General features: G+C 47.2%; 1 protein-coding gene across 3 annotated transcripts in view; it reads right to left on the reverse strand.

Moving 5' to 3' along the window:
- The window catches only part of PREP (prolyl endopeptidase), a 164489-nt gene that overhangs the window by 40046 nt on the left and 102309 nt on the right, over nt 1-22134 (reverse strand). For all 3 annotated transcript variants that reach the window (XM_077812877.1, XM_077812876.1, XM_077812878.1), the window contains exon 10: nt 17886-17989. In XM_077812877.1, the coding sequence (XP_077669003.1) occupies nt 17886-17989 (104 nt within the window). The remainder of the gene's footprint in view (nt 1-17885; nt 17990-22134) is intronic.

Raw genomic sequence — 22134 nt, forward strand, 5'->3', positions numbered from 1 at the left:
TCTAATTAGCTGTCTGGGATTCAAAGCCCAAGAAAAGTGTGAGATCACTAAACAAAATCCTCCATTTAGTTTTATGGATGCTTCTCTAGAAGTTTCTTTCTAGTTTTACAATTCTTCGTATTGAAGGAATCCCTCTTAAAAAGTGCTCAGTGTGGCTACAAAGACCTGTCACCTTTTAAAATATTTCTCTAGAGCTTAAAAAAAAAAATACAGGATCCTAAAATTGGAACAATGCATTTTGAGTTGCACCTCTCCACTGAGCTGCCATTAGAGAAAGCAATGGCAGATTAAAGTGGCATTTGCCATATTCCCATGTTTGTGGAGTAAGAAGTTACTACCCACACTGAATTCAGAAGGCATGTAGCCAATAGTGCCAGAGTTGTCAAAATGAATTTGTTAATGTCCTCCAGAGCAGGACTGTTTGTTGTCTTGGTGCCAACAATACAGTCACTGCCAAACTGCAGGAAGAGATCAGAGATGAAACCTTCTGTGTTCTTGGAATTCTAATGAAAACTGAAGCAACTAAAATACCAATATTCCTTATGCAACAAGATGGGGGCATGCTGCTGCCATACTGTGGCAGGCATTAAATAAAAAACGGTTACGTTCTTGTAACTGTTCTTCGAGATGTGATGTTCACATCCATGCCACATTAGGTGTGCGCGTGCTGCGTGCACGAGCGTCGGAAACTTTTCGCCTTAGCGGCTCCCCTCGGGCCGGCGGGCCCCCCAAGTGGCGCCACTGCGCCGTGCACATCTACCCCTGCCGGCCCGACCCCCTCCAGTTCCTTCTTGCCAGCGAATCCGACAGAGGGGTAGGAGGATGGGTGGTGGAATGGACGTGAACAACACATCTCGAAGAACAACAGTTACGAGAAAGTAAGTAACCGTTTTTTCTTCTTCGAGTGCTTGTTCACGTCCATTCCACATTAGGTGAATTACAAACTTACCTCTGGAGGACGGTAGGAGTCACGGAACAACTGCTCAGAGGACCGCTCTGCCAACTGCTGCGTCCTCTCTGGCCTAGTTGACCGCATAGTGGGTCGTGAAGGTGTGCACCAAGGACTAGGTGGCTGCTCTACAGATCTCCTGGATTGGGACCTGTGACAGGAACGCTGTGGAAGTCACCTGCGCCCTGGTCGAGTGTTCCGTGACCACCGGGGCTGGAACACCTGCAAGCTCATAGCATGCCCGGATGCAGCTTGTAATCCAAGACGAACTCCACTGCGCCGACACTGGGAGGCCTTTTATCCTCTTGGCTACAGCCACAAACAGCTGCGTGGATTTGCAAAAGGGCTTGGTGTGCTCCAAATAGAACGCCAGCGCTCGATGCACATCCAGAGTGTGCAAGCTGCGGTGACTTGAGTCCGTATGGGGTTTCGGGAAGAACACCAGCAGACAAATGTCCTGGCCCAAATGGAATTGGGAGACCACCTTAGGGAGGAACTTGGGGTGCGGCTGGAGCTGCACCCTGTCCTTGTGAAATACTGTGTACGGTGGCTCAGAGGTGAGGGCCCTCAGTTCGGACACCCTTCTGGCCGAGGTAACGGCAACCAGACATGCACCTTCAAGGAAAGTTAAAGGAGAGAACAGGTAGCGAGGGGCTCAAAAGTGGGTCCCATGAGCTTAGAAAGGATCAGGTTAAGGTTCCATGGAGGGACCGGGGGGCGGGAGTATGGGAACACCTTCTCCAACCCCTTAAGGAACCATCCCACCATTGGGTGGGAAAACACCAAGCCCCCCGAGAACCCCTGATGGAAGGCGGAGATGGCCACCCGGTGCACTCTGAGCGAGGATGGGGCTAGCCCTTGCTGCTTGAGGTGCAGGAGGTATTCCAGAATGGCCTACACCCGAGCCTGGCCCAGCCGCACCTGTCAGGGTTCACACCAACACGAGAACCTTTTCTACTTGGCCATATAGGCCGCCCTGGTAGAGGGCTTTCTACTGCCAAGCGAAATCTGCTGCACAGGAAAGGAGCACTGGCTCTCCAGGGCGTTTAGCCACAGAGCCTCCACGCCGTCAGGTGCTGCGGCTGCAGGTCGGGGTGGAGAAGCTGCCCGCCGTCCTGTGTAATGAGGTCCCAGTGTAGAGGCAGGGCTACTGGGGCCTCCACTGACAGCTCTAGGAGTGAGGGGTACCAGTGTTGGTGGGCCCAAGCTGGGGCGATGAGGATCACTGCTGCCCTGTCCCTGTGCATCTTGAGCAGGACCTTGTGCACCATGGGGAGCGGGGGGAAGGCATACATCAAGCTCCCTCTCCACAGGATCGCAAACGCATCCGCGAGTGAGCCTGGGCTGCGGCCCTGGAGTGAGCAGAACCGCAGGCACTGGGCGTTAGCCCTGGTGGCAAACAGATCTACCCGGGGAAGAGCAAAAGCAAGATGTCCGCACTGAGGGTCCACTCGTGCATGAGGTACGACCTGCTGGGGGAGTCCGCCAGCTCGTTCCGCACCCCCGGGGGATAGGATGCCTCGAGGTGAATTGCATGGGCTATGCAAAGGTCCCAGAGGAGGAGAGCCTCAGGACAGAGTGGCGAGGAATGAGCCCCGCCCTGCTTATTTATATAAAACATGGCAGTAGTGTTGTCTGTCAGAACTGTCACGCTGTGACCACTCAGAGTGGCGTGAAAGGTCTGGCAGGCAAGACGAACCACCCTGAGCTCCTTCACGTTGATATGGAGCGACCTTTCTGCCTCAGACCACAACCCCTGCATCATGAGGTTCCCCAAGTGAGCCCCCCGTCCGAGGTCTGACGTGTCCGTCACCAGCGTCAGGTCCAGTTGTGGGGCAGCAAAGGGGATGCCTTCGCAAACCACAGGCTGGAACTGCCACCACAGCAGGGAGTCCAGCACATCCCTTGGGGCTGTCACTACCAAGTCCAGGGGGTCCCTGCCTGGGCGGTTCACCCAAGCGAGCCACGCCTGCGAAGTCCTGACTCTCAGTCTGGCATGCCTGACCACGTGTGTGCATGCTGCCGTGCATGCTGCCATGCAGCACAGCCACAGGCAGCACCTGGCCGTTTTCGTTGGAAACTGGCGCAGGGAGGCCACTCCTTGTTGGATAGCCCGGAATCGGAATACAGGAAGGCTTGCCCTGGCCTGCACCGCGTCCAGGACTGCCCCTATGAATTCCACTCTCTGCATGGGTATGAGCGTAGACTTGGGGAGGTTGACCAGGAGCCCCAGTTCTCGGAACAATCTCAGGGCCACCTCCACATGGCCCCGCACCTCCTCCTCAGATCGGCCCGCCAGGAGCCAGTCGTCGAGGTACGGGTACACCCGAATCGCCACCACTGCCATGCACTTCGTGAACATCCTTGGGGCTGCGGCTAGTCCGACCGGGAGAACCGCAAACTTTTAATGTTCTTGGCCCACAGCGAAGCGTAGAAACCGTCTGTGTGCTGGGAAGATGGCGATATGAAAGTACGCGTCCTTCATGTCGAGGGCAGTGTACCAGTCCCCTGGATCCAGGGAAGGGATGATGGTGCCCAGAGAGATCATGCGGAACCAGACCTTGACCAGGAAATTGTTGAGCCCGCACAGGTCTAGGATGGGGCGAAGGCCCCATTTGGCTTTGGGGATGAGGAAGTACTGGGAGTAGAATCCTTTTCCCTTTAGGCCGTAAGGCACCACCTCTACCACCCCCGCCTCTAGCAGCGAGCGGACTTCCTCCTCTAGGAGATGCTCATGAGAGGGGTCCCTGAAGAGGGACAGGGGCAAACTGCAGCGAGTACCCATTCCACACAGTGCGTAAGACCCAACAGTCTGATGTAATGGTAGACCACGCACGGGAGAAACGGGACAGGCGGTTCAGGAAACAAGGGGAAGGATCCGGTGACTGGTCTGGTATGCTGTCCTCGAGCGCACCTTCAAAAGCCTGGCTTAGTGCCCGGCTGGGGTTTGTGCTGGCCTTGGTTCTGGCCCGGCGCATTATTATCATTATTATTATTGCATCGTCGCCTGTAATCCCTGCCTTGCCTACGGTAAGGCTCATGCCTATGGTGAGGCTGGTACTGGCATTGAGGGGGAAGCTCTGGCTTAAAGGGCTTCCTCTGGGTCGCTGGGGTGTGCATACCCTGCAACTTGAGCGTAGCTCGTGAATCTTTGAGGCTATGCAGCCTCGCATCTATCTGGTCCGAGAAGAGCCCGGACCTCTCAAAGGGGAGGTCCTGGAGTGTATTCTGGATCTCAGGGGGCAGGCCTGACTCCTGGAGTCACGCCGAGCACCTCATGACCACCCCTGACGCAACTGTTCTAGCCACCGCGTCTGCCGAATCCATGGAGGCCTGGAGAGAGGTCTTGGCAACTGCCTTGCCCTCATCCACCAGGGCCGTGAACTCCTGTTGGGAACCTTGCGGGAGGCTGTCCTTAAAACTTCCCCACCGCCACCCAGGAGTTGAAATTGTGCCTGTTGAGGATGGCCTGCTGGTTAGCAATCCTCAACTGAAGGCCCCCAGATGAGTACACCTTTCTACCAAAAAAGGTCCAGGCATTTCGCCTCCTTGGCCTTAGGGGCTGGGGCCTGCTGACCATGGTGCTCCCTTTCGTTCGCCGCCAAAACCACTAGGGAGCATGGACTCGGGTGGCAGAACAGGAACTCATAGCTCTTAGATGGGGAAAAGTATTTATGCTCCACTCCTTTAGCCGTTGGAGCGCTGGAGGCCGGGGTCTGCCATATAGTCTTATAGTTAGACTGGATGGTCTTAATGAGTGGGAGCACTATTCTGGATGGACCTTCAGGGCTCAAAATGTCCACCATGGTAAAGGTCTTTTCCCCAAAACCCCATGGGGTCCTCCTGCTCAACCATCTCCTCGGCCTGCAACCCCAAATTTGGGAGACTCTGCGCAGCATTTCCTGGTGGGCTCTATGGTCTATCGGCGGAGGGCCAGACTCCTCTGTACCTGCCACCGCCTCATCGGGGGAAGACGAGGAGGTTAGCAGCTGCTCGACCCCCTCTGGTTGGTCCTCCTGCTCCCCATCTCCCGTGGTAGGGGCCTCTGGCTCAGGCCGGGGCAGGAGTCCATGGAACGGCACCGGGCTCGGTGCCGGACTCTCTGGTCTATGCTGGGGGTAAGCTTGAAGCCTGGATACTGTTGCCTCCGGCACCGTCTGGTGTCGGTGCGGGGGGGCCGGGACTGCTGCACCGAGTAACTTGCCCTGGACAGGGCCCCTTGGCACTCCTGATAGGCCCGGGGGTCCAGAAGGGCCAATGGCCTGGCGGCCCCCATTGACATTGCCAGCTTCCTTGAGGGTCCCTGCTTTCCGGGCCTGATGCAGGTAGCTATAGCGGCCAGAGCCAGTGCCAACAATCTGCGCCGGCAGGAGAATGAGTGGCTCCTGGCTGAGTGGGACCGGGACTGGTGCCGGCGTTCCTTGGACCGGGACCGTCTGCAGGAGACCTCTGGCGAGGGCCATCTCAACTCCTCCTGGTGCCGGTCTCTGGGCGGTGCCGGAGAGCGGCGTGTCCTTTCTGGTGCTTCTTCGTGTCGACCCGCTGCCGGTGCCGCAACCTCCTTCTGGGCCGCTGGCAAGTGCGAGTCTGCAGAGTTGGAGCTCAACCGGGACTAACTCCGGGAGTGGGGCTAGAACAGTGTCCTCGAGCAGCACACCATTGCCGGCTTACCCCTCGACGGCACCCAAGGCATGGGCGCCAGAGAGTTCTCCCCATTCGGGAGGGGGCTCGCCGCCAACAGCTCGATGAAGTCTTTGCAGCCTCAAAGGTGCGAGGCGTGGAGGGCTGATCCGTTATGCCCTCGAGCCCATCGTCCGCACTGAGCTCACTTAGGTCTGGGCTCGGTGGGGCGTGCGCTGCCGGGACCGCCGGTGTCAGCGCCAGTACCACGGCCTTCCCGCTAGTCGGCGCTTGGGGCCTTGGGAGGTGCCGGCCTCCTGTGCGGGGAACGACCGCGCCTTCCTTTCGGCTGCGCCGGGGGCCGCACCGGGGAGGACGAGCGGTGCCGGGGCCTAGCCTGGTGCTCCGGGGCCAACAGTTTACGGTGCTTAGCCAGTGCCGGGTCTCTCGACGGCTCCGGGGCACTATGCACCGAGAAAGTCTCAGCCGGCGTCGGGTGCTCCGGGCCCAGCAGCTGCAATGCGGCCTCCATCAACAGTTGCTTTAGGTGAAAGTCTCTCTCTTTCCTTGTCCTTGGCTTAAACGCCTTGCAAATCCTACACCTTTCAGTTTGATGTCCGTCCCCGCAGGCAACGTAGACACGAGTTGTGGGGGTCACTAACTGGCATAGGTTTGCGACATGTGGTGCAAGCCTTGAAGCCATGGGCCCGGGGCAGGTACTGGAGGCCTCCAAGCACCTAATGACTTAAGTGTCCACAATCTGTATGTAAACTAACTGATAACAGCCACTCTAAAGGCTAAGGGACTGCTCTTCCAGGAGAGCGAGAGCGAGAGCGAGCGAGAGCGAGAGGTTGTTCCAACACCGCCACGGAGGGTAAGAAGGAACTGGAGGGGGTCGGGCAAGCAAGGGTATATATGCACGGAGCAGTGGTGCCACTTGGGGGGCCAGCCAGGAGCCACTAAGGGAAAAAGTTTCTGACACTCGTGCACGCAACGCTTGCACACCTAATGTGGAATGGACTTGAACAAGCACTCGAAAAGGTACTATAAATTTTTACATAAAACAAGGTTCGCTAAATGTTCTATCTTTCCGAATTGGGAAGCCAGGAGGAACTAAAAACAGTAAAGCTGAAGGAGACAGGAACAACTGACTTGTTTTGCCCTTTCTAATATTAAAATTTATGTTTTTACAGTGAGATCATGAGGAATCAAACAGTCCAAGCATCCACAGAACCAGTATGGTATATAATAGTGTATAATTCTTCAAAATTCATCATTCTTTACCCACGCCTTTAAAAGCTCCAGCTTTAAAAGCATTTTCATGTTAAAGAGAAGGGGAAGAGGGAAGAGGATGGAAAATAGTACAGAGTAATTTATTTACTGAAGAAAGAAAGAGGAGAGAGTGTTCTTTAATTCTGCTTCCTAACACATCGCTCATCTGAAGAACGTGCCTTTTGTCTGTTATTCTGAGGGTGTTACATCTTAGCTGAGATGACAGAGCCATTGAAAATTCTCTCTAAACACCAGGGAACCATTCATTTGTGCTAAGGAAAAGACAAGAAACAACAATAAGTCCTTCTTCACATCCACTTCAAAATATTATAACTGAAGCTCACATTTTGCTAGGCAGATCCAAAAAGATAAGGACATCCATAGGACAGCAACTAATAAGGCCTGGGGCGTAGGCAGGAATACAAATTTGACTGCTTTTGGAGGGGCACTTTCTGAGGCTCACTCACTCTCCCCCACCGTGTCCATGCGGGTGGAGGAGTTCTGTGCCCACGCTGACTATTGGGGGGCCCAAGCCCCTGCTTGCCTCCCCTTGTACATGCCCCTGAATAAGGATGTTAATAAAAATTTTAATGAGTGAATTTAATGTTCATAAATGGATGTACTAATAGTAATGGCAACATCCAGGAATAGCGTTGGCAGGTGTTGTGCACAAGTTTCTCCTACAACTCTACCAATCAACCTCAATTCTGACTCATCTTAGTTTTAAACATCCCTAAAGCAGAAACACCGATTGTGCCAACCTGTATAGTGTAGATAAATTTGTTAAGAATTAGAATGACAATAACCTCATTTTCATTTGTTAACTATCAATATTTTGAACCCAGGTCTCCACAGGAGGCTGAAAAATGAAATAACTCATAGTGCTACTTAGTTCCTACAAAGATAGGTTTTATAAAAGACACAGGATACAATTAATCCTGCGCTCCCTCCACCTGGTCATTTATTGATACAACGTAAAAAATGGCAGCTGCTTTTAAATCAAACTAAGTTATACCATGAATTTCACAGTTCTTTTACAAACAATAGCTAAACAAAGTACAACCCTTGCTAGGCCCATATACTCTTTTGCAATCTTGAACTATTTTAAACACATTGGAAGACATTAAAAGAATGGCAAAGGGATCCAAACAACTTCTTTTGCAATTACAATTTCAACACCTGCAATCTTGCATACCAGCTTAAAAGTAGGTTAATTCAGAGACAGGACAGCAGCCTGTTTATCAATGATTAACCTTCACGATGAGGTGTAACAAGAGCACATAAGAACTCAGTTGGAAGTTCATAAAGTTAAAATTCATGACCTTTAATTAAAGGAGCATTTGAGTTATTATGCAGTAAACAGCTTCTGATAAATTTTACTTATAAGTTGTAGCACCTTAGAGACTAACAAATTTATTTGAGCATAAGCTTTCGTGAGCTACAGCTCACTTCATCAGATGCATTCAGTGGATGCATCCGATGAAGTGAGCTGTAGCTCACGAAAGCTTATGCTCAAATAAATTCGTTAGTCTCTAAGGTGCCACAAGTACTCCTTTTCTTTTTGCTAATACAGACTAACACGGCTGCTACTCTGAAACTTGTAAGTTGCTCAGTTAAACAAAATTGTGCCAAAGTTTCCCTTCATAAATCCATTATTCTCTATTACTCCCCGTAAAATATCACATGATGAAATTATCCAGAGAATCAAAACTCCTTTCCACCTTTTCCAGGAAGCATTATTTAGTTAAAGATTATTAACACTATTTAATACATACTTTAACCACAGGATGTAGGGTACATTTTTGATATGTTGCATGGGGATTTAGCAGTGGGATTTTTTTTTTTTTAAGTCATGTAGAGTCTTGCACTAAAAATCCATGCAACACTGAAAATGTGCCCAAAAGAGCACAGATGTGTCACTTTGACTATTGCAGTTTAGGTTAACACACACATGCATGCGTGCACACTTCATTTCTAACACTTTTGCTCAATTATGTGCAGAGACTACTAGAGAACAACTCTCATTAAAGTTTCATATATGTTATGTAAATAAATCTAGGAAACCCCCAGATGTGCATGCATTCATTCTGTTCATTCAAGTGGAAGAGAATAAATGTAGAAAGCTTTGTACGGGATATTCCTTTCATCTGTATCTTATGAAAAAAAGAATATCCCTCAGTGCAGAATCAAACTTGCCTTAGTCCACTAAGAAAAAAAGAAAAAGCAAGCTTTCGGTTTTCTCCCCTTCAGCACTCAGCAATTTTGATATAAATCACAATAATGAAACCGAGGTTACTATACACGGTTATTTATAATGAAGAAATTAACCTCAACCTGTGACTTTCTGCACAACTACTTTTTCTTGCATCCATTTTCAGTTTCTCCTTTTCAAATGCCTGAGTCATGACCAGGGCTCTGGGGTGGTGCAGAAGTAAGAGGAGGAGCAAGGTTATCATTTAGATTCACACACATACACACACAGATTCCTTGTGGGAGGGGAACACAACCTTTGCAGAGCATCTACTCTTTTCCCTCTCCCCACTGCTGCAAGTGGGTGGGGAGTAGGCAAGGAATGGGGTGGAACCTTGGTTTAGCTCCACAAAACACCCAGTGGTGCAGCTTCACCCCCATCTTGGAGAGCATACGAAACCTGGGTAGCCCTGACACACCAGGCTCCCTTTCCTGGAGTGGAAGCAGAGATGGGCTGGATGGGCAACTGTGATTTAGGCAGCTTTAGGGTCACTGCAGCAATACTTTGACACTAATGCAGGGCTTATGGCAAAGCTGTGATTGAACTCAATGCAATTCAAGTATATAGGTGTCATTTTAAAGGAGCAATTTCAAAAGAATTTGAGATTTAAATGTACAATAAACTGGCCAGATCAAAGGTAAGAAATCTTTCTTCTCTGATGCTGGAATCTCCTCAAATCTCAAATACAAGGAAGCATACACACAGAGGATGGTGTAGGAAGTGGCATTTGTGTATCAGGATATGGCACCTTTCCTTCCAAGTCAGCAAAAAAACAATATCCCACTGCACAGGGGCACCACTTCTGTTATTATAGGTGCTGTATTTGGGGTGTACAAGGTTGCAAGGACTGTCCTCCTCCCCCCCTCCACCCATGTAATTAAGGATCCAAAGGCACTTATCAGAATTATAATGCTGTAGTAACTGCTGTGTTATAGTTAAACTCAACACTGCTAATCGAATTCCAACTGTAGTGAAAATGGATGGTTATTTTTCTTGCTTTCAAAACGTGGAGCATTGCTGAAAGTGAATCACTGTTACATCACTAAAGCAATATAAAGGTAGCAGCTTCTCAGTGGTGGGAAAAATAATCCCTTTCTATATACAACCAAAAAACCTGGGATCCTTCTGGATGAGAAGAGCTCTCTTAACTTAAGGAATTTATTTTTAATTATTAGCCTAATTTAATAAGTAATTGATTTATATTGAAAAGTGGCTTTTGATTCCACAATTGTTTTACATAAAACACTTGATTTGCCAGTAAAATACAATATTCCTAATTTACAATAATTCTTTCTAAACCTCTTAATTATATTGGTTTTTTAATCCCATTATTGTTATCTCACTGAACTTGATAGTATTAGTTATATAATCATGTTCTTTCTCAAAGAGAATGCTATTTTCTTCCTTCAACTCCATATCCTCTGAAGTTTGTGTGTATATACATAATAAAACAGAGAAAGAAGAAGTAGCCTCCCTGATGAATTCAAGCCAAGAGATAAATTTTCGATAACTGCATCTTTAGCAAACTGGCCTTTGCAAAGCTCATCTTTCTATCTACGGAAGCAATCAGAGATGAATGAGGGTATTTACAACAGCCTTGTGCAGAGAGAGATAGTATCTTCTCTGTATGTTAAATTGTGTTATGTAACCTATCACTTAAATCAGCATCTGTGCCAGATGACTGGAGGATAGCTAATGGAATGCTGATTTTTAAAAAAGGCTCCAGAGGCGATCCTTGGCAATTACAGGCCAGCAAGCCTCATTGCAGCACCAGGCAAACTGGTTGAAACTATAGTAAAGAACAGAATTATCCAGCACATAGATGAAAAAACGGTTACTAACCTTCTGTAAATGTTTTTCTTCAAGATCTGTTGTTCATGTCCATTCCATGTTAGGAGTGTGTGCACCGTTGCCAGAGATTTTTCCCTCAGTGGTCTCTGTCAGGCCAGCTCTTGCGCCCTCTGGAGCCCATGACGCTCATGCACAGGTATAAGGAGCACTGTCGGCCACACACCCTCTCAGTTCCTTCTTGCTGAACAACTGGCAGAGGGGTAGGAAGGTGGGTTGTGGAATGGATATGAGCAACACATCTTGAAGAACAGTTATGGAAAAAGAAAAGGAGTACTTGTGGCACCTTAGAGACTAACAAATTTATTTGAGCATAAGCTTTCGTGAGCTACAGCTCACTTCATTGGATGCATTCAGTTATGGAAGGTTAATAAACACCTTTTCTTCTTTGAGTGCTTGCTCATGTCCATTCCACGTTTGGTGACTCACAACAAGTACCTCAGGAGGTGGGCTGAGAGTTCATGAACATGCTGACTGCAACACTGCTCTTCCAAACCTAGCGTTGTCTCGAGCCTGTTGGGTGATGGCATAGTGGGATGCAAAGGTATGCACCGATAACCAAACTGCAGCCCTCCAGATGTCTTGGATGGGCACTTGCACAAGGAACATTGCTGAACAGGCCTGAGCTCTTGTGGAGTGAGTGGTTAGGATGGCTGGCAGTGGGACATTTGCCTGCTCACAGCAAGCTAGAATACAGGCAGTAATCCACGACAAGATACTCTGGGCTGACACTGGGAGCCCTTTCATCCTTTTTGCTACTGCTACAAAGAGTTGCGTGGATTTGCGAAAGGGTTGAGTCCTCTCAATATAGAAGGCAAGAGCACGTCTAACATCCAAGGAGTAAAGCCACCACTCTTTAGAGTTCCTGTGAGGCTTCGGAAAGAAGACTGGAAGGAAAATAGCCTGGTAGCTATGGAATTGTGACGCTACTTTGGCAGGAAGGCTAGGTGGCGGTGCAGCTGGACCTTGTACCGTGGTTTTGATGTAAAGGCCCTGATTCAGAGACCCTGGCTGAGGTGATAGCCACCAGAAAGGTAACTTTCCAAGAGAGAAATAGTAGCAGGCACGGTGCTAGCAGTTTGAATGGAGGACCCATGAGCTTGACAGAAACAGGTTTAAGTACCATGGAGGGACTGGCTCACAGACATGAGGGTAGAGTCTCTCCAGATCCTTGAGAAATCAGACGGTCATCTCATGGGAGAATACTGACCTGTCTTTCACCGGTGGGTGGAGGGCTGAGATTGCTGCTAAGTGCACCCTAATAGATGCAAAGACCAGACCTTGCTGCTTCAGATGGCGCAAGTAGACCAAGATAGCCTACAGGGAAGAACAAAGCAGAGAGAGACCTCATTGAGATGCCCATATCGAGAAGCGTTTCCATTTAGGTAGTAGCCCTAGTGGACAGTTTCCTACTACCTAGAAAGATCTGACGAACTTGCTCTGACCAGGCCTGCTCCGCAGGGTTCAGCCACCTAACGTCCATGCTGTTAGGTGAAGGGAGGCAAGGTTTGGGTGGAGCAACCAGCCGTGGTCTTCTGAGATTAGGTCTGGATAGAGTGGAAGTGGAAGAGGGGATACTACTGAAAGATCCAGTAGCGTGCTGAACCAGCACTGGTGTGTCCACGCCGGGGCTATAAGAATAAACTATCGCTTTGTCTTGCTTGATTTTCAGGAGGCCCTTGTGAAAAAGAGGAATCAGGGGAAAAGTGTAGTGCAGGGGTCCTGACCCGGGGAGAAAAAAGGTGTCAGACAGGGAGCCCAGACTGTGCCCATGAAGCGAGCAAAACTGATGGCACTTCCTGTTCTGCTTGGTCGCGAACAGGTCTACCTTGGGAGACCCCCCACCTTTTAGGAATGAACCTGGCGATCTCTGGCTGAAGGGACCACTTGTGAGAGAAAAAAGGTCTTCTGAGATGATCTGCCAGTGCATTCCGGGCTCCTGGAAGATGTGTTGCCTCCAGGTGGATGGAGTGTTTCAGGCAGAATTCTCACAGATGGATGTCCTCCTGATACAGGGTAGAGGATCAAGCACATCCCTATTCATAGATACAGAACATGGCTGTGGCATTGTCTGTGAGAACTTGCACGACCTTCACTGAGATCTGAGGGAGGAACGCTTGGCAGGCTAAACATACAGCCCTGAATTCCCTGACCAATAGGCCCTGAGGCCGGAGACAGTCAAGCTGGGCTTTCCAAACTACATCTGATGCATCTGAGACTAGCGAGATAGATGGCTGAGGGGCAACAAAGGGTACTCCCATCATTATTGACCCCGGGTCTTTCCACCAGTCCAGGAGATGAGGACCAGGGGAGGAACAGTGAGCACTGAGTCCAAGTGGTGTCTGTTTGGGGAGTGTGAGAAAGGGGTGGATAAAAACTGAAGGATATAGACGATTGTCACTGTACTTAGCACCCAGTGGTCTGATGTTATGCAGGACCATGCCGCGCTGAAATGGGACAGATGGTCCAAAAATAAAGGGCAGGCAGGATCTGATATAGTGCCCTTGGGTATACCTTCAAAAGGCCTGCTCGGGCCCACCAGAGTACCTATCAGACTCTGACTGGGAGGTTGAGGTAGACGGAAGTGGCTGACACCATTTATAACTTCTCCCTTCCCTTTTGTAGGGCTCCTTTCCCAGAGGGGTCGCCGAGAAATAAGGTGGCTTTTGGGGCCTGAAGTGGTTCCTGGAAGCAGACAGAGTGTAGCGGCCCAGTGATCTGAGGGTGGATCTAGAGTCCTTCAGGCTGTGAAGTCTCATGTCTTTCTGTTCCAAAAATAGTGAGGAGCCTTCAAAGAGGAGGTCCTGGATGGACTGTTGGACCTCGTGAGGAAGTCCTGAGGACTGGAGCCAAAAACACCACTTCATTGTGACAGCAGAGGCCATTGTCCTTGCTGCCGCATCAGCTGCATCGAGAGTTGCCTGGAGAGAGGTCCTAGTCACATTCTTCCCCTCCTCCAAGAGGGCAGCGAATTCCTGCCAGCAAATTCCTGTGAGTACAAGTACTCAAATCCACTTGCTGGCACATGTTTCTTTTCTGCCCTTTGAGGTGGGGTGCAGAGACGGAGTTTTCCAAATGGTCTTGACCAGACCCATTACAGCCTCATTAATGGGTAAGGCCATTTTGGAGGGAGCTGCTGCAGCCAGAACGTCAATAAGGCTGTGAGATATTTACTTAAGTGCCTCAATTTCCAGCCCCAGGTTAGCAGCTATCCGCTTCAGCAAGTCCTGATGGGCCCTGAAGTCGTCTTGCAGACACAAGTTACTGGGCCCCGAGATGGCCTCATCTGCTGAGGAGGAAGCTTGCACCGAAGGAGGGGCTCCTTCCTTTTTCTCAACAACATCCATGGGAACCACATCCTGAACGTTGGTACTGGGGTCAGTATTGGATTCAGGGTCCAATGCTGAGCAGGAAGGAGCGATAGCCCACCTCTCTGAAACCACCAAGTAGGATCAATGGGAAGGAGGACCTGGTACCAGGGGAAAACCCCAAGGGTTCCAGTATGGCCAGTGCATAGGCCACTGACCCGTTGGCCACGTGTCGGCAGGGGGACCCACACTGAAGTCCAATGGCACATAGGGTTCTCCTTCAGACTCAGAGTCCTCTCTCAGTGACCACTCTCTGCCTCCATACAGTAGTGTGCTCTGCCTTCATACAGTGCAGAGGGTCCGGGGATTGGTGGCGGACCGAAGATGGTTGTGACAATGGGATCAGGGCTGGCTTGCCCCTAGAAGGTGCCAGTGGGCCCAGTGCCAGGAAGTTCAACACTCTCTGCTCAAGTAGTTGCCCCATCGAAGCTGGAGGGACTCAGAGTGATAGTAAGTAAGGCTATGTTTATATCATGGAGGTCATGGAAGTCATGGAATCCGTGACTTCCAGAGACCTCCCCCTGTTTCAGCCCCAGGGGCTGCAGAACTCTGGACTTTGCAGCCAGTAGGGCCCTGGTAGGCTTCCAGCAACAGGCAACAGCAGTGACAGGGGGCCCCCTGAAAGGCTCCAAAGACAGGCGACAACCTCCTGAGGGGGCCCTCCTTAGGGTTCCAGCAATGGGCGACAGCTTTGCCCAGGGGTGGGGAGGGGATGCCTCAGGCGAGAGGCTGGGAGCGTCCCATTTTCTCTTTGGGATATGTGGTCACCCTACAGCTTCCAGCTGCTATGGGTAGTGGGGGAACCCCACAGCTCCCAGCCACCACAGTGGCGGAGGAAACGATGGAGCCATAGCAGCAAGTCAGACAGGTCATAGCTTCCATGAATTTTTGTTTATTGCCCATGACACTTCCATGACTTTTACTAAAAATAACCATAACAAAACCTTAGCCTTAATAGTAAATCCCCAACTGCTGTGAAAGCCTCTGGGGTTGCAGGGACAGTCAGACCGCTGGTACCGCAGTGGCTTCCGTGTGTCAGTGGAGGGTCCTGCACTGGACTCAATGATCTGGACAGAGTCAACGGTGCACCATGGCACCATGGGTGGAGGAGTGGCCCAACATGGATTGCATCGCACTACCTTCCCCATGCCTGTCCTTTTTCTGCACTGTCGGTGTACTGCTTTTTGTGCTTCTTCCTCTGCACCAGAGATGGTGAATGGTGCTGGTAAGAGCGCGGTGCCAGAGGAGTGCTTTGCACTGAAGCCAAAGTACTCGGTGCAGGATCAGTGCAGCTTGGCTCTGAGGCTGGTCTGAGAGCAGCTTCCATTAGGATAGCCTTGAGTTTTATTTCTCTGTCCTTTTTAGTGCGGGATCTAAAATCCCGACAAATCTGGCACTCGTTCATCTCGTGAGTTTCTATATTTAAAACAACAAAGAATCAGAGATAAAAAACCACTGGGAAAAAGCCTTGCCGAAGCAAGAAGAGTCATTCCAGCAACCATCACAGGCAGTAAGAAGGAACTGAGTGGGCGCGTAGCTGGCCGCGCCCCTTATACCAGCACATGAATGTGCGACTCTAGAGGGCACAACAGCTGACCCGACAGATACCACTGAGGGAAGATCTTCGGCAACAGCGTACATGGCAGGCACACACCTAATATGGAATGGACATGAGCAAGCACTTGAAGAACACCACAATATACTGGAGAAGAGTCAACACAGCTTTTGTAAAGGGAAATCATGCCTCACCAATCTATTTGAATTCTTTGAGGGGGTCAACAAGCATGGGGACAAGGGTGATCCAGTGGATATAGTATATGGACTTTCAGAACGCCTTTGACAAGGTCCCTCAAAGGCTCTTAAGCGACGTAAGCAGTCATGGGACAAGAGGGAAGGTCCTCTCATGGATCAGTAACTTGTTAACAGATGGGAAACAAAGGGTAGGAATAAATAGTCAGTTTTCACGTAGAAAGAGGTAAATAGTGGGTTCCACCAAGGATCTGTACTGGGACATGTGGTATTCAACATATTCATACATGATCTGGAAAAGGGGCTGAACAGTGCCGTTGAAAAGTCTGCAGATGATACTACATTATTTAAAATTGTTAAGTCCAAAGCTGACTGCAAAAAGTTATAAAGGAATCTCACAAAACTGGGTGAATGAGCAATAAAATGGCAGATGAAATTTAATTTTGGTAAGTGAAAAGTAATGCATATTGGAAAAAATAATCCCAACTATACATACAAAACAATGAGGTCTAAATTAGCTATTACCACTCCAGAAAGAGATCTTGGAGTCACTGCGGATAGTACTCTAAAAACATCTGCTCAATGCGCAGCAGCAGTAAAAAAAAAAAAAACCTAACACAATGTTAGGCATGATTAAGAAAAAGAGATAAGTAATACGACAGAAAAGATAATGCTCCTATATAAATCCATGGTACACCCACATCTTGAATACTGCATGCAGTTCTGGTCATCCCATCTCAGACAGGATATATTAGAATGGAAAAAGGACAGAGAAGGGCAATAAAATCGACCAAGGGTATGGAACAGCTTCTACATGAGGAAAGTTTAAAAAGACTCTGATTGTTCAGATTAGAAAAGAGATAACTAAGGTGGGATGTTGGGTGGGGAGATAAGAGATCTACAGAATCGTGAATGGTATGGGGAATACAGGTAAGGAAATGTTATTTATCCCTTCACATAATACAAGAACTAGAATCACCCAATTAAATTAATAGGCAGCAGGTTTAAAACAAACATAAGTACTTCTTCACACAACACAGAGTCAACCTGTGGAACGTGTTGGCAGGGGATGTTGTGAAGGCCAAAAGAATAACTGTGTTCAAAAAAAGAACTAGATAAGTTTATGGAAGATGGATCCATCGATAGCTTTTAGCCAAGATGGTCAGGGATGCAACCCCATGCTCTGGGTGTTCCTAAACCTCTGACTGCCAGAAGCTGGTACTGGACGACAGGGGATGGATTACTCAATAATTGCTCTGTTCTGTTCAGTCCCTCTGAAGCATCTGGCACTGGCCACAGTCAGAGACAGGATACTGGTCTAGATGGACCATTGGTCTGACTTGGAATGGCCATTCTTATTTTGGAGCTTTAGGAATTAGCTTGTCAGAATCCAAATGTTGTACACACCTATTTATTATTTGTAATGTATTAATGCCCAGGACCCCATTGTGCTAGATGCTGTACAAACAAAAACAAAACAGTTCCCAACCAGAAGAATTTACCTGGATGACTGTACTAAGTAAAGTGGAACAACTGCACAGTACATGGAAAGCAATTACATCACTGAGACAGATGCAAAACACTACTAATACCTTTAAAATTCACAACACGAGAAGACGCATACTTGTGTTTGCCTCTTAGTTACATAGCATGGCACATACTAAACTTACCCCCAAAAAGCACATTAGTCCTGCCTCAAAACTTCTGATATTGAAAATTACACAGGAGTTGCTTGAAAGTGATCTTACTCTCATTTTACTCCAGCTGTTGTTAGCCTGCTTCAAAAGCGATTAAAACAAGGTAGAAAAATTAACGTTTTTGTTATTACCTGAACAGTCTGATAAATCGAAGGATCAAATCCTTTCACAGTCACCTCCCGGAAAACTCTTGGCTCCAGTTCTTCTTTCGTCAGATCACAGTGATAAATAATACCTGAAACAGAAGTCAAATTTGTCAATTAAGTGCACATGCATCATTAAAAAGACACTGGATTAAAAAACATGAAAGACTGTAACGAATGGCAAAGTTAACCCAGTAGGGTAAAAAAGCAGCCTTAATAAATCCTTACACTTAATAATTGACATACATTTCTTCACTGAAGAAAGCAGAGACTTTCTGTATGCAAAGAACAATTACTGCTGCCCATACTAAACATTTGAAATTAGAATTCCCACAACCAACTAAATACAGGAAAAAAAAATTAAGCTGCTTTGCATTTAGTAAGAATGATAAATCTAACAGAATTCAGACAATGGAAAGATTTAGGAGTCTATTTGGAAATATGGTGAGTTAATACAGATTATACCAATGTAGTTGAACAGAATTTAGCCTAATACGTTTACTAAGGGCCTGATCCTGCAAACACTTAAGCACGTGAATAATTTTACTCATTTGAGTATGCTCACTGAAATCAGTGGGATTACTCATATGAATAAAATTACTCACGTGCTTAAGCACATGACCATGATGAAGCTGGTAGACTTAAACTTGTTTGTAAGGGTGTGATTGAGGCAGAGCCGCACTGCCCCGGAGGGAATGGAGGCACTCTGCTCAGGGAAGCAGAAGGCCCTCTGGGACATCCATCGCCCAGTGACAGCATACCTGCTGCAACGCCCCTTTGTGGGGAGCACCTCTCTATCCACTGCACATTTATGGAGTGGGCAGAGCCATGCACCCACTTCCTCTTCACCTAGCCCATCCCCTAAAGGAACATGGATGGAAAAGTCACTGCGCACCTGCGTAAGGGCCAGGCAGGATCTGGCTTTTAGACTGTAATCTCCTTTTCTAGGATCCAATCCTGCACATATTTAACCACGTGTTTAAACTCTCTGCTCCCATTCAGTTCTCTAAACTTCCCAAGAAAGTTAAGTTCTTCCCCAATGCTCTCCAAGATGGTCAGTTGGTAGGAAGGGACAAGGACAGTCTTGGGGCCAAGGAACTGGACTGCAATTCAAGAGTTCTGGGTTCAATTCCCAAACTTCCCGTGTGGTCTTGGACAATCACTTTGCCTCTCTGTGCCTTTGTTCCTCAGATGTAAAATTATATTATAGTATAATTATTATAGTAGTTCTTTTCTCTCACCCTTTGTCTTGTCTATTCATATTGTATGCTCATCAGGACAGAGCCTTAACATATGTTTGTACAGTCCCTATCATAATGAGGCCTCAGACTTGGTTGGGAATCCTAGTGATACAAATAAACCTAATTTCAACAGCCAGCAGTCAATATCCTTATGATAGGCTTGCAGGACAGAGGATCATTCTGTCAAAATCTGGAAACAAATCAGGATCAGTGACAAACCTAGGATAGGGCTTTTTGTAAAACCTCTTATTCCTGATCCAGTGGAGCACTGCCATTTCAGATTTAGATAAATTAAGATTAAAGAGGAAAACACAATGTGAGGGTGAGAGAGAGAGAGAGAATAAGATTTAGATTCTGTTTACTGAATTAGGTATGGAAGTACCAAGACTTACCACATTTTTTTATGATTTATTTTCTCTAATAGGTACAATACAATCAACACTGAGAGAAACGCGCAGTGTCAGAGTATAAATAGCAGAGGCTGAGAGTGCAACTGTAGTACAGAGCCAGTAAGCAGAACAAAAGCAAGGTCAGCCCAAATTGCCCGTCTATCTGTATAGTGATTGACTTGACAACATTGCCAAAAATAAGATGCATCTAGCCAGCTTTCAGATTCTCTTGGCTGCTCTGAGCACAGTACACTAATACAAAGTGAGTTTGTATCTAACAAACATTCAGTACTAGATCTCCCTACCTATCAGCAAAGAGGAAATAATACAAGACTTAAATCTGATATAATTAAAGGACAGACACCTATGATTTAAGTATCAGTAAGAAAATCTAACTATTTCTTAACCCAAGTTGCTCCTCCTAACCTAAACATCGTACTGTATTAACGTAAATATATGAAGTAAAAAAAGCAGGGACCATCTAAACAGCAGGGAGTTCAAAAAAGGAAAAGCAGCAAGAAATCTATCCCCTTCCTTAAATTATATAATTTGCTTACAAACCCCAAACTAGTCATATTTCTCTCCTAGTCTCTCTGGCTATTACTATGAACAATTTTGCATCTACTCTGAACCCCTTCATTATACACTGTGACAAAGGGGCTGTTTATTTCACAAGGTAACTACGGCTTCTTGCAGAAATAACTGGACACATGGTTTTGCTTGACAGAAGCTTAAAGGCCTTTTGGGACTTTTGCTTTTATTAACACTCAGGATGAGTCATCCCATTCTGCACTCATCATTCTTCCCCATCTTATCCAGCAATTATTTAGTTTACATAGCTAAGCCTTTATGCACAGCCTTGTTCTGCAGTCTGTTGAGGTAACTTCAAGGTTTTACTTGCATGATCTTTCTGGTTGAAGCTGGTGGGGGTTTTCCTTTCTGGCTCCACACTCAATTATCAACATTCCCAACACCGCCACTCATGTTGAGAGCATATATTCAGATCAGTTCCAAACTGGATACACAGTCTTCCCTGCCTCTCTCTTTATGCTTGAAACTGAGAAAAAAACGAACTTATTTTAAGAAAATATTTCAAGTTTTATAGATTAATTTTCTTACTCTAGTGTAAAATGTAGGGAGAGTTTGGATGACAAAATGAAAAGGGTACTTTTCAGGATATTAAGAGCAGGGGAAGCCCACTTTGACAGTAATCCCATCTAAACAAGCCATGCTCCATCTCAGATATTTTGGGGAGTTTTTTTAAATGAAAAGGCCACAGCATGACTTCTGCCCAGGCTAATGAAGTCCACTCCCTCCCAAACAACTGTTTGCACATTATCTTCTATTGTAGCACATGCACTGTTTGTGTGAAAGTTATACTTCACTGTTAAAATTTGGCATATATAGCAAGGGCCACTTGCAGAAAAAATATAGTTTAAGTTTGGAAGCAAAGACCTCCATGATCAGTTTTTATCCAGTAAGTTTGCCTTTAGAAAGCATCAGTATTTTTCTAGGGACCTTGATTCTCCCGCTTCCACCTATCTTACTGTTCCAGGGATTAACTTCTGCTTGACATTTGGGTAATCAAGAAAACTCAGTAAAAACAAAACGTGTTTGGCTGCATGATGTATTTATATCACTCTGTGGACACTGTTAGATTAATCTGTTTGCACAGGGCCTGGTTTACTGAGCACCCATAGCTCCCTTTTCAGTCAATGAGAGTTATGTGTGCTCAATACCTCTGAAAGCCAGGACTTTAGACAGTGACTGGAGGGTCTACGTAGCACAGTGGAGTGTAGGGCCTGTCATACACAAACTGTTTTTGGAGTAAGTTTTGTGTGGCCAACTTGTAAACTGCCACTAGTGAGAGACAATCAGAATGCACTGAGTGCTCCAATGTATTACTTCAACAAGAACTGCAGAGCAGAAACTGGGATAAATGCAAAATTATGAATTTTAACCATTTCTCCAGATCCAACTACTTGATATTTTGTTATTCAGAAGAAAGAAGTTTGGGTCAGTAGCACGTCATGGACCATACAAAGTAGATAAATGCTGCTTGCTCTTCTATATATGATGGGAAAGCACACCCTTGTTTTAGCATCAAACTGTTCATTTTCTGCGCTTCACTAATGACCTGATTTTCAGAGATGATGAGCACTTTGATGGAAGCTGTGAGTGCTTGATATCTTTTGGGGGAAAAAAAGTTAGTCCATAAGCTTTCACTTGAATTTAACTATCAGCCAGGACCTTTCTGATTTGCTCTTGAAAGAAACACACCTCAACATTTCTCTACATTTAGCATAGATGATCTACGATACCTGTTAAAAAATTACTGATGGTTGAATGGGGCAGTCGCTATGGAGAAGGCTAGACTTCACAGCTTAGTACCCCACTTCCAGAATAAGCCAGAATGGGTACCTATCTCCAAATGACAGAAACTGAAAGGGGGAATGATCTGAGTGGGGTTCTTCATCTTTTACCCACTGCTTCATTCTGGGCTCCCATTATTCTGTGTTTAATCTTTGCTTTTATATTATCGGAGGTTGACGGGGAGTTCTATAGAAGGAGAGAAAAAAGCGAAGGGATAGTAAAGTAAATGGGAAG

Source organism: Eretmochelys imbricata, chromosome 3 (genome assembly GCF_965152235.1).
Source record: "Eretmochelys imbricata isolate rEreImb1 chromosome 3, rEreImb1.hap1, whole genome shotgun sequence".
NCBI lineage: Eukaryota > Metazoa > Chordata > Testudines > Cheloniidae > Eretmochelys > Eretmochelys imbricata.